Genomic DNA, 15,396 nt, shown 5'->3' with positions numbered 1-15,396 from the left:
TCCTCAGTATACACATCACCAAGGACCTCACTTAGTCTGTACCTACCAGCTGTGTGGTGAAAAACAGCACAACAGCGCCTCCTTCACCTTTGTTGAAGGTTGACGGTTGAAGAAATTTGGCATGAGCTCCCAAATCCTGAGGACTGCCTTCAGGGGCACAATTGAGAACATTCTGGCTGGCTGTATCACTGCCTGGTATGGTAACTGTACTTCCCTCAATCGCAGGACTCTGCAGAGAGTAGTGCAGACAGCCCAGCACATCTGTGGATGTGAACTTCCCACTATTCAGGACATATACAGCAACAGGTGCGTAAAAAGGGCCCAAAGGATCATTGGGGACCCAAGTCACCCCAACCATAAACTGTTCCAGCTGCTACCATCTGGCAAATTGTACTGCAGAATTAAAGCCAGGACCAACAGGCTCCAGGACAGTTTCTTTCACCAGGCCATCAGACTGATTAATTCACACTGGTACAATTGTACTTCTAAGCTACATTGACTGTTCTGTTGTATATCTTACTGTACATAATATTTATTACAAATTACCATAATTTGCACATTGCACATTCAGAGATGTAACGTAAAGATTTTTACTCCTCATCTATGTGAAGAATGTAAGAAATAACGTCAATTCAATTCAATTCAAGATATTACAAGAACAGAAAAAATTAATCAAGATGTTTTCAAAGCCTCTGCAATAGCTGCAGGAATCTCAGACCCATCTTGGAATGAGAGAGGTGCATCAGGAAGACACTGATTATCCTAATGTCTCTTCATCAGGAGCACAAAGAGATTACACACACTGTAAACACCCTAAGGAAAGCACCATTGCCAATACCACTGGGCCACTTGTCCCATCAAGCATCTCCTGCCTCATCAGTGTCAGCCACTACAAATCCCACACTGCCCTCTTTAACCACCTCAACATGCCCAGAACAGGGCTGGGAGGTAAATCATCCTAGATCCACAAGGACTGCCTATGAAAATGATGCACAATACCAAGGACAAAGCCTCACCTAAAACACTGATCATGCAACTCTTCATGATGCAACTTCCTGAGCCGAGGAACTTTGTTTGCTGGGAATTAGACATCACCACATTTTTACTTGCAGAATAACTTCTATATCAGGATGATAAGCTCCATTTTAGGTCTCTTATGGATGCTCTGTACTGTTCAAGTACTGAGTGTGAGATTAAAAGCTGTGTAGCTATTACCTTAGACATTAAGAATCAGTAAGAATCAGCCATAGCAGAGAGGGTATATGGCCAAAAAAGAAAAAAGTTAATATTTCTTACAAATGCACATTTAAATACACAAATATTCATGTGTTCATGATCACTATTGCCCATTCCTACATTTCAGCAGCTGGAGAATTTGCGGGATCAGTTATGAGTAACAGAAAATGCTCCACAGCTCAAAGTTAAAAGTTCACAGTAAATTTTATTATCAAAGTACATATATGTCACCATATACAGCCCTGAGAGTCATTTACTTGTGGGCATACTGAATAAATCTACAGAATAATAACCATAATGGAATCAATGAGAAAATGCCCAACTAGGGTGTTCATCCAGATAGCAGTACACAACAAACTGTGCAAGTACAAAGTGAGGAAATAATAATAATAAATTAATTAAGAATAAGTATCGAGAACATGAGATGAAGACCCCTTGAATGTGAATCCTTTGGTTGTGGGAACATTTCAATGATGGGGTGAGTGAAGTTATCCCCCTTTGGTTGAGGTGTAATAACTGTTATTGAACCTCGTGGTGTGAGTCCATCATATTATGACAAGAGTGAACAAACTGGGTCAGGCCTACGATTGACTAGCAGTTCTGTGGTCAGAAATGAGCTGGGGTACAGAAACCAATACATCAGGTCTCCTGCTCAACCACTGGATTCATCATCCAGCCTGAAGATGGTGGGCGCGTACATACTGGAGAGAGTGATGCACTTCGCATCTGCTTTAACCCTGGATCTGGCACAGTACGCATCACCCCATTCAGTTAAACAGGTTTAAAAAAAATACACCAAATGACTCACTTATTTCTTATTTTAGAAGTCCTGCTTGATGCTTTAATTTCAAGGATTTCAAAAACTTTTAGATATTTTATTATGATATTTTTATAAATTTACATAAATTTCAGCTATTTTTCTCCCTCAGTTCACTGTAAATTCTCTAGAGAATGAGGACTTTAGTTAATTAAGTCATTTAAAATATTTAAGTTTCATTACAGTCTCATTTACAGTGATAAGCAAGTAATGCAAAATAGTAAACAACCATCTTTCTGGCAGCCAGGTAATTAGGTAACCAGTTGCATTGGTTAATTTAATTTCTCATGATATAAAACAAATCTATTCGGTCCATCAGTTTTGTACCAGCCACTCCAATCAGTCCCGTTCCTACACTTACTCCCCTGCAACCCATTCTCTCATAATGGACAATTAACCTACCTACCAACCTGCATAACTTTGGGACATCACAGCATGCAGTCACAGGGCAAAATCCACATAGATGACACCAGAGGTCAGGATCTAACTCAGCTTGCTGGATCTATGAGGCACAGCAGTATCTATTGTACCACTGACTTACTGACAGTCAACTAGATTTGAACTAGATTTGAGTGGAAATAAGGCTGTGGGTTCTGGCACGGTGCAGTATGTTTTAGTACTGCCTGCTCTGTTAATGTTATATTTCATGGGCCTTGAGGGAAGAATAATGGTTATACAATATAATTTTGTAAATAATAAGATTGTAAATGATTTAGTTCAAATTCAAACCAGATTCTTAAATCAAAAGACAAATATAAAGGTATGGATGATAAAGTTGGTTATGGTAGTTTGGGAAGTTACATAATAAACATCAAAAGATATAATAGCAAATAATGGTTAATATTTAATCTTATTGCAACACAAACAAAACGCTGGAGGAGCTCAGGTCAGGCAGCATCTATAGAAATAAATAGATAGTCGACATCTCGGGCAGAGGCCCTCATCAGGATTGAGAAAGAAGGGGAAGATGTCAGAATAAAAAGGTGTAAATATTATAGAAATAAATATTATAATTTCCAAGAAAGATGCATCTCTTTAGGAAGTAAAATAAAGTTGAGAATATTGTGATAGGACTAGTGAAAGTAATTCAAAGTATTACTAAGCCAAAATAAAATATCTATACTATCACTAAAAAAAAAATGAGTATGAGCACAAAACACAAGTCTAGATGAAGGGTCTCAGCCTGAAAAGTCAACTGCCTATTCCTTTCCATAGATGCTGCCTGACCTGCTGTGATCCTCCACCATTTTGGGTGTGTTACTGAGGAAGATATCAGAATTCAACACAGAAGGGCCAGGGCAATGATAAAAGTAGGGTACCACAGAAAAGAAAGATGAAAAAGACTGTGAAACCTTTCATTGTTGTATAAAAGAGGGAAAAAAAGCAGAATTTAAAGTGGAAAAATGTTGCTGCATAAGAAAATGACAGGAAAAATAGGAATTATAGTTTGCAGAAAATAAATGGACTATAGTGAATGGGAAGTTGAAAGAAATTAACAGTAGTAATGGAAATAATATTGAGAAAAATTAATAGAACTGACTGCCAACAAATCCTCAGCACCTGACAATCCATATTCCAGGATTTTGAAAAGGTGTGACTGAAAACAATGGCTGTATCAAGTGTCATCTTTCAAAAAACTGCTTCCAATAGATTAGACGGTGGTTAGTATAATCTCACACAATCTAAAATCAGGCAGGATGAGTAATAACAGTAACCCACAGACCATTTGGAGGTGTTAACAAGGCATAAAGAAAGTAATAATAAGAACAGACAGAATCAACATGGAAATACACAAGGGAAAACATGTTCAAATGTCTGTTAGTATCTTGAGGGTAACGGGAGAAAAAACAATGGATCTGGTAGGTTTGGACTTTCAGGAGACCTTCAATACTGTTTAAACAAGGATATCATACAAACAAATAAGGGTATCATGTGGGCATGTGGTCAAGTGGTTAAGGCATTGGACTAGCTACCTGAAGGTTGTGAGTTCGAGCCCCAGCCGAGGGAACGTGTTGTGTCCTTCAGCAGGGCACTTAATCACACATTGCTCTGCGATGACACTGGTGCCAAGCTGTATGGGTCCTAATGCTCTTCCCTTGGACAACATTGGTGTCATGGAGAGGGAAGACTTGCAGCATGGACAACTGCTGGTCTTCCATACAACCTTGCCCAGGCCTGCGCCCTGGAGAGTGAAGACTTTCCAGGCGCAGATCCATGGTCTCGCAAGACTAACAGATGCCTTAATGTGTACATTATACAACTTTGAGATTCGACTCCTTACAGGCAGCCACAAAATAAAGAAACCCAGTAGAACCCATTACAAAAAAAAGACCTCAAACACCCAATGTGCAGAAAAAAACACAAATCATGCGAACACCAAAAGCAATCAAGCAACTGAAGACTAACGGATGCCTTACTTATCATACAAATTTTGAGAACAATGTTGAGGGTAATGTACTAGCAAGGTTTAAGGATTGGTTAAATTATAGAAAATAGGAATATAGATGCAATTTTTGGAATGGGTGCTGCACTGACTGGTGCTTGGTGTCAGTGGCACTTTATTAGGTATAACTGTATACCTGGTCATTAATGCAGTTATCTAATCAACCAATCATGTGGCAGCAACTGTGCATATAAGCATGCAAACATGGTCAAAAGGTTCATGTTGTTTTGACCAAACATCAGAATGGGTAAGAAATGTGACCTAATTGACTTTGACTGTGGAATGATTGTTGGTGCCAGACAGTGTGGTTTGAATATCTCAGAAACTGCTGATCTCCTAGGATTTTCATGCACAACAGAGTATGGTGCGGAAAAAAAAAATCCAGTGAACGGCAGTTCTGTGGGCAAAAATGTCTTGATAAGAGAGGTCAGAGGAGCATGGCCAGACTGGTTCAAACTGACAGAAAGGTGACAGTAACTCAAATAACCACGTACTACAACAATGGTGTGCAGAAAAGCATCTCTGACCACATGACACACCGAACTTTGAAGTGGAAGGGCATACACTCAGTGGTCACTTTATTAGGTACAAGAGGTACTTAATAAAGTGCCCTGTGTGTGTAGATGACTAAGGTAATGGGCAAAGACATGGTAGATGGATGTTGAAGAAATGAGAACTCATTTGCTTAAACAGAAAGAGATTCAAATATATTGGAGACCAGCGAGTGCTTGTAATATTATTCACCGATCATTAATGTGCAGGTACAGCAAGCAATTAGGACAGCAAATGGTCCATTGACCTTCATTAATACAGGATTTTAAGAGTTGAAATATCTTACTACGATTATACAGGGTCCTAATGAGATGTCAGCAGGAATATTATTTTCAGATCAGACCTTCCCACCCAAGAATTATTTGTGATAGAGGAAGTGCAATGAAAGTTCCCCAGATTTATACCTGGGATGGTTGGTTTGCCTCATTAAGGATAAATAGACTGGGCCTTTACCCTCAGTGTTTAGAAAATTGCAGACCATAGCATTTTAACACATGTAAGTTCCACAGAATCAGAATTATTTTATCATCACTTAATTATATGATATGAAATTTGCTTTGCACCAGTAGTATAGTGCAAAGACATGAAAATTATTATAAATTAAAAATAAATAGTGCAAAAAATAGGAATAACGTGGTAGTGCTCAAGGGCTGCTTAGCAGTCTGATGGGAGAGTGGAAAAATCTATTCATCAGATACTGAGGCTCCTGTACTTCCTCCTTGACAGTAGTAAAGACGGCATGTTGCAGATGATGAGGATCCCTAGTGATGGATGCCACTTTCATAAGGTACTACCTGTTGAAGATGTCCTTGATGGTGGGAAGTTTTGTGCCCAGGATGGAGCTAGCTGAGTCTAAAATCCATTACGTTTTGTGATCCTGTACACTGGAGCCTCCACACCAAGCTATGATACAACCAGTCAGAATGCTCAACACCATACATCTATAGAGATCTGCAAGAGTCTTTGATGACATACCAATCTCCTCAAACTCCTAAGGAAGTAGAGCTACTGGCATTATGAGTAGGTCCAGGAAAGATCAAGACAGGATAGATGCAAGGATGATATTTCCCTCGATAGTTATGTGTCTCGAATCTGGAGTCAGTCTTAAAAAGGGGACAGCCATTCAGACTGAAGTGAGAAGATATTTCTTTGGTCAGCATGGTGGAACTTTGGAATTTGGGCCTCAGTTGCTGAATGGATTCAATATGCAGACTGGTACATTTTTTTGGATTTTTGGGGAAGGAAAGGATATAGGTCATGCATGAAATTGGCCAGTGGTGTAGCATCCGCACCAGACTTTGAAGGGCATGTTCGAATCAGCTGGCTCCTTGCACACTTTCCATCCGTGCTGGGTTGAACACTGTGCTCACAACTCAGCCTTGAAAAAACAGAAAAAAATTGCTAAAGAAGCAACAAGGTTGCCCCCCCCCGCCCAGTGCACCACAAGATGCAGAAAGGAACACACACCAACATAAAATTGGTACAGAGGTAAAAGGTGAGCTAGAATCTCACTGATGAATGGAGAAGACACTGTGGACAGAATGATATTCTCCTGATTGTTTCTTACACATCTTCAGAGAATTCAAAAAAATTCCAAGCATATTTGAAATCAACAAGTTCATGATCCGAACCAAAGGGCCATTGCTCATAATCCTCTCCCTTCCCAGTTGCCTCTTGGACACAATGGGTCAGTTTGGCTGGCCCTGCAGGTCAGATTTGTGTAAGTAGGTGGATATCACTGGCAGTAAACCTGGGCCAGATCCATTGGCTCAACATCATTTCACCATAATTGGGACAGAATTAGAGATCAACCACATTTTAAGATGTGTTAAAAGGAAGAAAAGATGGTGAAGATGTGGTGGGTGACAAGGTAGTGTATGTAAACAATAATTAATAGTTGATAGCATACAGTGTAGGAAAGTGCATGGTCATGCACTTTGGCAGAAGAAATGAAGGTGCAGGCTATTATCTAAACAGAAAGGGAACTCATCAATCTGAGGTGCAAACGAATTTGTGAGTTCTAGAGCAGGAATAGTTGGCAGGTTGAAAATTAACTTGCAGGTTGAGTTGGCAATAAAGACAGCAAATGCAATGCTAGCTAGCATTCAATTCAAGAAGACAAGAATACAAAAGCGAGTAAGTAATGCTGAGGCTTGAAAAGGCATTGGGCAGGCCGCACTTGGGGCATTGTGAGCAGTTTTGGACCCCTTATCTAAGAAAGGATGTGGGGCATTGGAGACGGTCCATAGGAAGTTCATGAGAATAATTACAGGAACCAAAGGGTTAACATAAGAGGCACATTTTGTTGGCTTTTGGCCTGTACTCACTGAAGTTTAGAAGAATGAGGGGCTATCTCATTGAAACCTATCAAATATCGAAAGGCCTAGATGGAGTGGACGTGCAGGATGTTTCTTACAGGGAGGAGTGTAGCACTAAAGGGCACAGCCTCAGAACGCAAGGATGTCCCTTTAGAACAGTGATGAACACGAATTTCTTTTGCCAGAGAGTGGTGAATCTGTGGAATTCATTGCCACAGACAGCTAAGGAGGCTGAGTCAGCTTAGCTGAGGAGAAAGCAGGAGAATGGGGTTGAGTAATAAATCCGCCATAATGAAATGGCAGAGCAGACTCAATGAGCTGAATGGCCTAATACTGCTCCTACGTCTTACAGTTTACTTAGGATTTATTCATCATTAAGTTCAGGTGATTCAGTAACTTCAATTAATTATCCAACCTCTCCCGTTTTCTCCACTTTTAGGCCAATCCTTTGTAACCTGGTCACTCCTTTTTCAGCTCATTTCACCTTAGCCTATTATTTGCTTTCTTAGTTAATTTCTCCTGTATTCCAACCTCCCCACAGACTTTCCCTGTGATTCTCTACCCTCCATTTGTTTTGCCTTTTAAAAGTTGTTTTAACTTCTAACTTTTCCCATATTGCAATGAAAGGTCATCAGGCTGAGGCATTAATTCTGTTTCTCTCACAGATACCATCTGGCATGTTGAGTATTTTCTGTATTTATTTCAGAACCACTGCATCTGCAGCATTTTTCTTTTATGTAACTGTTCTTAACATGTCCTTCTATATTACTGACCATTCAGGAAACTAAACGTTTAAATTCTAGAAAATCTACAGTTGCTGGAAATATTGAGCAACACACACAAAATGATGGAGGATCTCAACAAGTCAAATGTCATCCATGAAGGGGAACAAACAGTCGATGATTCGGGTTGAGACTTTTCATCAGGACTGATGAAGTCCAACTGGGGACTTCATGAGTGTGAGCAATCACTGTAAGATAGAAGAGTTCCGGCAGTGAAATATCACATTTTGTTTACAACAAACTCATGGTCACAAATAAATCAACCCTTGTCTTTAATCCCTTCTCTATACAAAGTTATCACCTTGAAGACAACATTTGGCATATCCCAAATATCAGAATTTCAAAGAAAGAATTCCTGCACCTAGACTATGTTGTGAATTCCATACATTGTCTTATGACACAAGATATTCAGCCCATTAAATCTATTGTGGCTTAGGGGTCATTCCATCTCCCATATTAACTCCCAACAAACAGCCTGTACTCAGTGTTTACAAACCATCGCCACACAAGGGGCAACCTACAGCAACTGTTAGCAACCTAGCCTTGCTACCTAATCTTTAACTTATCTACCTGCAAGTATTCAGTATGTGATTTGCTTTGTACAGTAGGCAAATATATAACCTTTTTTCCAGAAAATTGCATAATAAAATTTTAGTCTTTACTGACACAGCATCTGTACCTTATTCACTGCTTCCTGTGATACATGCATCACTTACAAGAGGAAACCAGTGTTCATTAGTCTGATTCCCAATTCACAATTGAGGCTTAACCAATACAAGTATAAATGCCAGCTTCCCTCTTCCGTTAAATTAAAGTTACAGGAAGTTCTTCATTTTGTTCCTCTCCTGAAATTGTAGGTTTCATATATCAGAACTCCATGCAGGACATCTCTAGTGAAATTTGATGGAAACATTGACGACTTAAGCTAAAATAATCATATATATTCAAAAATAAGCATGGCAAACCAAGGAAAGGAAATAGGAAAGTAATCTTATTTAACTAGCTGCATTACAGAAAGGAAAAAAAAAATTACAATAGCAACAGGCATTTCCTGAACTATATCTCAAATTAAACATGCATCATTAGGTGCCATGCATAATCGCAATAATTGTACTCTTCTTATCAAAAGTATAACTCATAGAATAATTGCGTTCCTTGCTTTAAGAATTGGCAGCAATCAAAATTGCAACCAAGGACCAATATCATGACCCATACTTAAATTAAGCCAATTACATTCATATTTTCACTGCCATAGCACAGAATGTCATGTAAAAATGCAGTCTACCACAGATTTTTCAAGATATCAAATGTTGTTCAGAATTAAATAAAATTATAGTAAACTATTTTGAAAATTACTTCCAGTGAACTTAGTTATATCATGAGAACATTATATCAGTGATACTCTGATAGCACCATGTACATCTACACAAATTATCTGAAGGTTAATAGAGCAAGACATTCCAAATTATTTTTTAATATTTGAACAATTAAGTGCTTTTAATTACTTCTACTCCAAACACAGCCATACTGATGATTTTTTTTTGTTCCTGGGACAATCATCTTGAAGACTGGCTGAAGTTTAGACTGTAGAATGAATTCCTAGAACAATTTGCATTTGATAGTTATGGCCCTAACTTTATGAATATTTTTAGAGAAAAAATCCTTGATCATCAAACCCCATCTTCTATCAATTGCATTAATTCTGTGCTTTCCAGATCATAACTGAATATTTTCTATTTCGGTTACTAAGCATTGTGCAACAATTTACCAATCATCTGTATCTACAGATAGTTCCCATGGCACACATGACCCAGTCTAAGGAAGAACATCAATAGTGCATTTACACCAAATACCAAGAACTCTACAGCTACTGCACAATGCAGTAAGCCATGAACAATCTCAAACCATTTCAGAGTAATGGTAGAGAAAAGTAAACACTGATTAGATCAGGTCCTTTAAGATTTTGCCACATATCCTGCTAAAACTCTAATCACTGCTGTTCAGCAACACTATAAACTCTTTGGACCCTTGGCACTAAAATAGATTTTGTTGTTTGTATCCTCCCTTGTAAACATTGTGCATAATTTAAGATTAATATTTCTTTCTTTCTTATGAATGCTGATTATACGATGCTATATGCCTGTGATGCTGCAGTAAGTAAGTTTTTCACTGCACCTGTGCACATAGGTACTTGTGCATATGACAATGAACTCGACCTTGACTCTGGTTGCCCAATTAATCGCTCAGAAATATTTCAGAGAACTAGCTGCTGTAATTGCATGTTGAATATTTAGAATTATTTAACAGTTTTGAGATTATAACTAAAATTGTTTTATTGGCCAGAGTGTTCTAACATTGTAACAGATTTTTTTTTTATTTACGTGGGGACACTTTGTATTCTGCCTTATTGGAAAGAATAGAATGAATTAAGATAAATGATACACTTCTCCAAGCTGTAATTTTATATCAAAATTCATGTTGGAGATGCTTGTTTTAATGAGCTTTGAACAGTAAGTAAGTTTAACTGGTCTGCAGCTTTCAGTTGAAGGAAAGAATTTCATGGGTCAGGCTTGGATAGTTCCATTGAAATAGGAGAGTGGTGATTAATTATGTCATACTTAATCTGAGTGCCACCTGCACAGACACTGGTTGTCTTGTACATATTGGTTTCAATTCGTTCCCAAAAGCCCGAATACGGCACAGCTAAAAGTTATCTGAATCTGACTGATTTGAACAGAAAAGCATTAAAACACGGAGCTTCTCATTTAGAATGTCTGAAGGTAGCAGGGAGAGGAATTTTGAACAAGCTGTCCTCCTAATCACATGGAGCATCACAGGCACAAACAGATGTTGGCAGCTTCAGAGAAGAATACAGTACACAGGCATAGCTTGGTATTCAACACTTGTAAACTTAGTCATTTACCCCCTCCCTAACCCACCCAAGTCTGCACATCAACCTCTGCTCAGCTTAAAAAAAAGACCAGCTCTTATAAGAAGTTGTCAGTAGAATCACAAAACTAAGTGTTCTTACAACTTTAACAATACCATTGTTCTGGAAAACCATTCAAACAAAAAATGATCCTATTCACAGGTTTCTCAATGCAATAAAACTGGCAATTTAAGAAACACTATCACTATGTTTTACAGATTTTGAACTGACAGCAACTGGATATAAGCTTGTATTTTATGAAGCAATTCTGAAACACTAAGTTGACAACATTTTCAGAAGAATAGAAACAAGGATGAGAAAACCTGAGGATGCTGGAAATTCAAGTATCACACACAAAATGCTGGAGGAACTCAGCAGGCCAGGCAGCATCTATGGTAAAGACAGTTGAGGTTTCAGGCTGAGACCCTTCTTCAGGACTGGAAAACAAAAGTTAAGAAGTTAGAGGAAGAAGGTGTGGAAAGGGGGAGGAAGAAGTGCAAGCTAGTAGGCGATAGGTGAAACTGGGAGGGGGAGGGGTGAAGTAAAGAGCTGGGATGTTGAGTGGTGAAAGAGATTTAGGGCAGGAGATGGGCGGATCTGTTAGGAGAAGGTAGAAGACCATGGAAGGAAAGGAAGGGGGAGAAGCACCAGAGGAAGGTGATGGGCAGGTGAGGAGATAAGGTGAGATGGGGAAAATGGGAATGGGAATGGTGAAGGGAGGAGTGTGCAATGACTAAGATTTCAAGAAACTGATGTTCATGCCATCAGATTGGAGGCTACCCAGAAGGAATACAAGGTGTTGCTCCTCTAACCTGAGTGTGGCCTCATTGGAGCAGTACAGGAGACCATGGACTGACATATTAGAATGGGAATGGGAAGTAAGAATTGAAGTGAGTGGCCACCAGGAGGCCCTGCTTTTTCTGGGGAATGGAGCACAGGTGCCCGGCAAAGTAGTCCCCTAATCTATGTTGGGGCTTAGCAATATACAGGAGGCCACACCGGGGGCACTGGATTCAGTAGATGACCTCTCAGACTCATAGGTGAAGTGTCGTCTCACCTGGCTGGATCGTTTGGGGCCCTGAATGGTAGTGAGGGAGGAGGTGTAGGGGCAGGTATGGCACTTGTTCCTCTTGCAAGGATAAATACCAGCAGGGAGATCAGTGGGAAGGGATGAATGGACAATGAAGCCGCACAGGGAGCGATTTCTGCGAAAATCAGAAAGTGGGTGGGGGGAGGGTTGATGAGGGAAAGATGTGCTTGGTGGTAGGATCCTGTTGGAAATGGCAGAAGTTACGGAGAATTATCTGCTGGATGTGGAGGCTACTGGGGTGGTAGGTGAGGACAAAAGGAACCCTATCCCTGGTGGGGAGGATAGGGTAAGGACAGACATGTATGAAATGGAAGTGATGTAGGTGAGGGTACCTTCCAACCTGATGGCATGAACATTGATTTCTCAAACTTCTGGTAATTGCCCCCCCCTTCACCATTCTCCTTTTCCGTTACCCTCTCTCACCTTATTTGCCCATCACTTCCCTCTGGTACTCCTCCGCCTTCCTTTACTTCCATGGTCTTCTGCCTTCTCCTATCAGATTCCCCCTTCCCCAACCCTTTATCTATTTTACCTACCAGGTTCCCAGCTCTTTTCTACACCAACCTCCCTCTCCTAGTTTCACCTATTGCTTGCCACCTTGCACTTCTTCCTCCACTTTCCCCACCTTCTTGCTTTAACTTCCATCTTCTTTTTCCAGTCCTGATGAAGGGTCTTTGCCTGAAACGTCAACTGTTTACACTTTTCCATAGATGTTTAGTTCATCCAGCATTTTGTGTGTTTTGCTGAGAATAGAAATATCCTACAAATGCCTCAAAACCTTTACAGTCACTTTCCTGTCAACCATACACAACACTTAGAAGCCAGTTGAAGCATTTAGCCAGTTCAAAACACAATGGGACATTCATTGGCTGGAACACCAAGTACAGGACAGTCATACAAATTGTTGGTTAGGCTAAACTTGGAACGCTGTGTGCAGTTCTGATTGCCACACTAGAGTATCCTCTGGTAATGAAGCAGAGGGAGTGCAGTAAAGATTCATGGGATTGTTGTCCAGATTGGAAGACTTGAGTTAAATGGAGTGATTGGATAGGGTATGTCTGTTTTCCCTGGAGTGACCAAGGCTGACGGGCAACCATATAGAGGTTTATTAAATCATGAAGGGCATGAAGAGGGTATATAGTCACAGACTGAATCAGAAGAGCATCAGTTTATGGTCAGAGGGGAGAGATTAAAAGGAGATCTGAGGGCAAATTTCACACAAAGAGTGGTAACCACATGGAATGAGCTGCCGGAGGTGGTGTTAGCGGTGTGTACAATTACAATGTTTAAAAGACATCTGTGCAGGTACGTGGATAGGGAAGGAGGGATAAGGGCCAAATGCAGGTAAGTGGGTTTAGCAGAGTTAGGCTTCTTGGTCACTATAGATATGATCAACTAAAAGGCTACTTACATGGTGTAAAACTCAATGAATTTATGAAGCTATTACAAGAAAAGCAAACCAATAATGCAGTCATAAACTAGAAATCTGTGCTTTGGAAATTTTCAAGTGAAACCTACTTTTGCTGGGTCTTTTTCCCCCTCAGGTTATCAAGCACCTTACAATGCTGATAAAGAAAAAAAATCTTTGTTTGTGAAAACTCCTGAAAACAAAGCTGCACTGTCTTGAATACCTACCTTTCATCTCTGATTAAGAGAAAGACAAATACATTTCAGACTAATAATGGATCCAAACATTTTCCATTAATATTTCCATACCGCAACATAAAATAAACTATGAATCATTTCTTTTAGGCTGTATCGAATTCAGGCTGAAGCAATAGCTCTGTTAACAATTATCGATTAATTTGTATCATCCTCTTAAACTGTAAGATGCCTTCAATACTCATATACATTTACCAGCTCAAAAGATACTGGCATGTGTAAAGATCATAATGGTGGCAATTTAATTGCATTTAGAGACCAAGACTTGGGATTCTGCTCACAGAAAGAACATATATTACATATTTACTAATTTGTTCCACAAGTTTGGTGGTACTTCCTCTTTTTTTCCTCACCTGGTGTCTCTATACATTAGCGACAATAACTGAACAAAGACCAGGGTAAAGAATATATAAAAAAGCCACCTTGTTTGCCAATACCCATTTGCTTAGATACTTATTGCTTGTATCATCTAAAACTCAATTCAGCCGATCATAGGAAAGATTTCATTGCCTTTGATATCATACATGTTAATAAAAATTAGAATTTGAGCAAAGAGAAACAGAATTACCCAATTTTGACAATTCATCCATATTTCTCACTGTAATGGAGAACACAGGTCCAACAGCTACAATTTTTACAAAAGTATGTTTAAGAGAACAGTCGGGAAGTTATCAATTTTAACACAAGTTAAAGAGCGTAACAGATTACTTATTGAAAATACCATTAAAATGAGCAAACCTCATGAATTCTTAAAGGGTACGTATGTGCTTATGAAGAGATCATGAACTGAGTAACACATTAACAAATGGGTAGCATCAGGATTAATCTGTAAAGAAGTGATTCTGATTTTAAGACTTTAATTCTTTAAAACAATTCTACAACAAATTGGTTCAAGCATTGTGTGCGGGTGGCATTACCATTTTTACCCCCTGGAAAAATTGATGAAGAATATTAAATACATATGTAAATTAAACTAAATCATGTACATGTGATGATCAGAGAAGCTTTGGGGAATTTATAATTATTTGTTTAAATACAGATCTGGCTTCTATCGAGCTGCTCTTTGTTCATATATACTACTTTTCAGAAATCCTTGCACCGACCTGATCATCGTAGCGGTAAGTCAGGACCTGTTCTCCTGCTGTATCTTCTAAGAAGCTGCCTTGTGGAGAAAGTGCAAATTCGGGAAGGAAGTAGACATTCTGTGATTGTTCCCCATTTCCCTAGAAAAGAAAATCAAAGAATAAGCATAATGTTTTTCCTCCACTGCAGGAACTACATATGAACAAAGACTATTAAACTGATTTTATTCTAATAGCTCCAATTTTCCAGTGACTTCAAACTAATTCCACTAGATATAATCCATCATTTTTGGCATGATTTCCTCTTTGGAGTTATTTGAAATTAAAGATAGGGTGGTCAATCATACCACCAGGAATTAGTAAAGCTCACATTGACAGCATAATACAAAACAAGTTTCATCCACACAATTTAATAGTTTATTGAATATTATTGCTGAGAAATTACTGTTTTGATTATTAGTGAGCAAACACTTAACTTGCTTGTG

General features: G+C 39.1%; 1 protein-coding gene across 8 annotated transcripts in view; it reads right to left on the bottom strand.

The window, feature by feature from the left end:
* The window catches only part of adamtsl3 (ADAMTS-like 3), a 776,875-nt gene that overhangs the window by 666,996 nt on the left and 94,483 nt on the right, over window positions 1-15,396 (bottom strand). For 7 of the 8 annotated variants that reach the window (XM_072278334.1, XM_072278335.1, XM_072278336.1 and 4 more), the window contains one exon: window positions 14,933-15,052. The exons of the other annotated variant lie outside the window; for it this stretch is intronic. In XM_072278334.1, the coding sequence (XP_072134435.1) occupies window positions 14,933-15,052 (120 nt within the window). The remainder of the gene's footprint in view (window positions 1-14,932; window positions 15,053-15,396) is intronic. 8 annotated transcript variants of the gene reach the window in all.

The sequence above is a fragment of the Mobula birostris genome, chromosome 14 (genome assembly GCF_030028105.1).
Source record: "Mobula birostris isolate sMobBir1 chromosome 14, sMobBir1.hap1, whole genome shotgun sequence".
NCBI classification, from domain to species: Eukaryota; Metazoa; Chordata; class Chondrichthyes; order Myliobatiformes; family Myliobatidae; genus Mobula; species Mobula birostris.
Note: the sequence above shows the minus strand (reverse complement) of the source record. Positions and strands in the feature narration are given on the sequence as shown.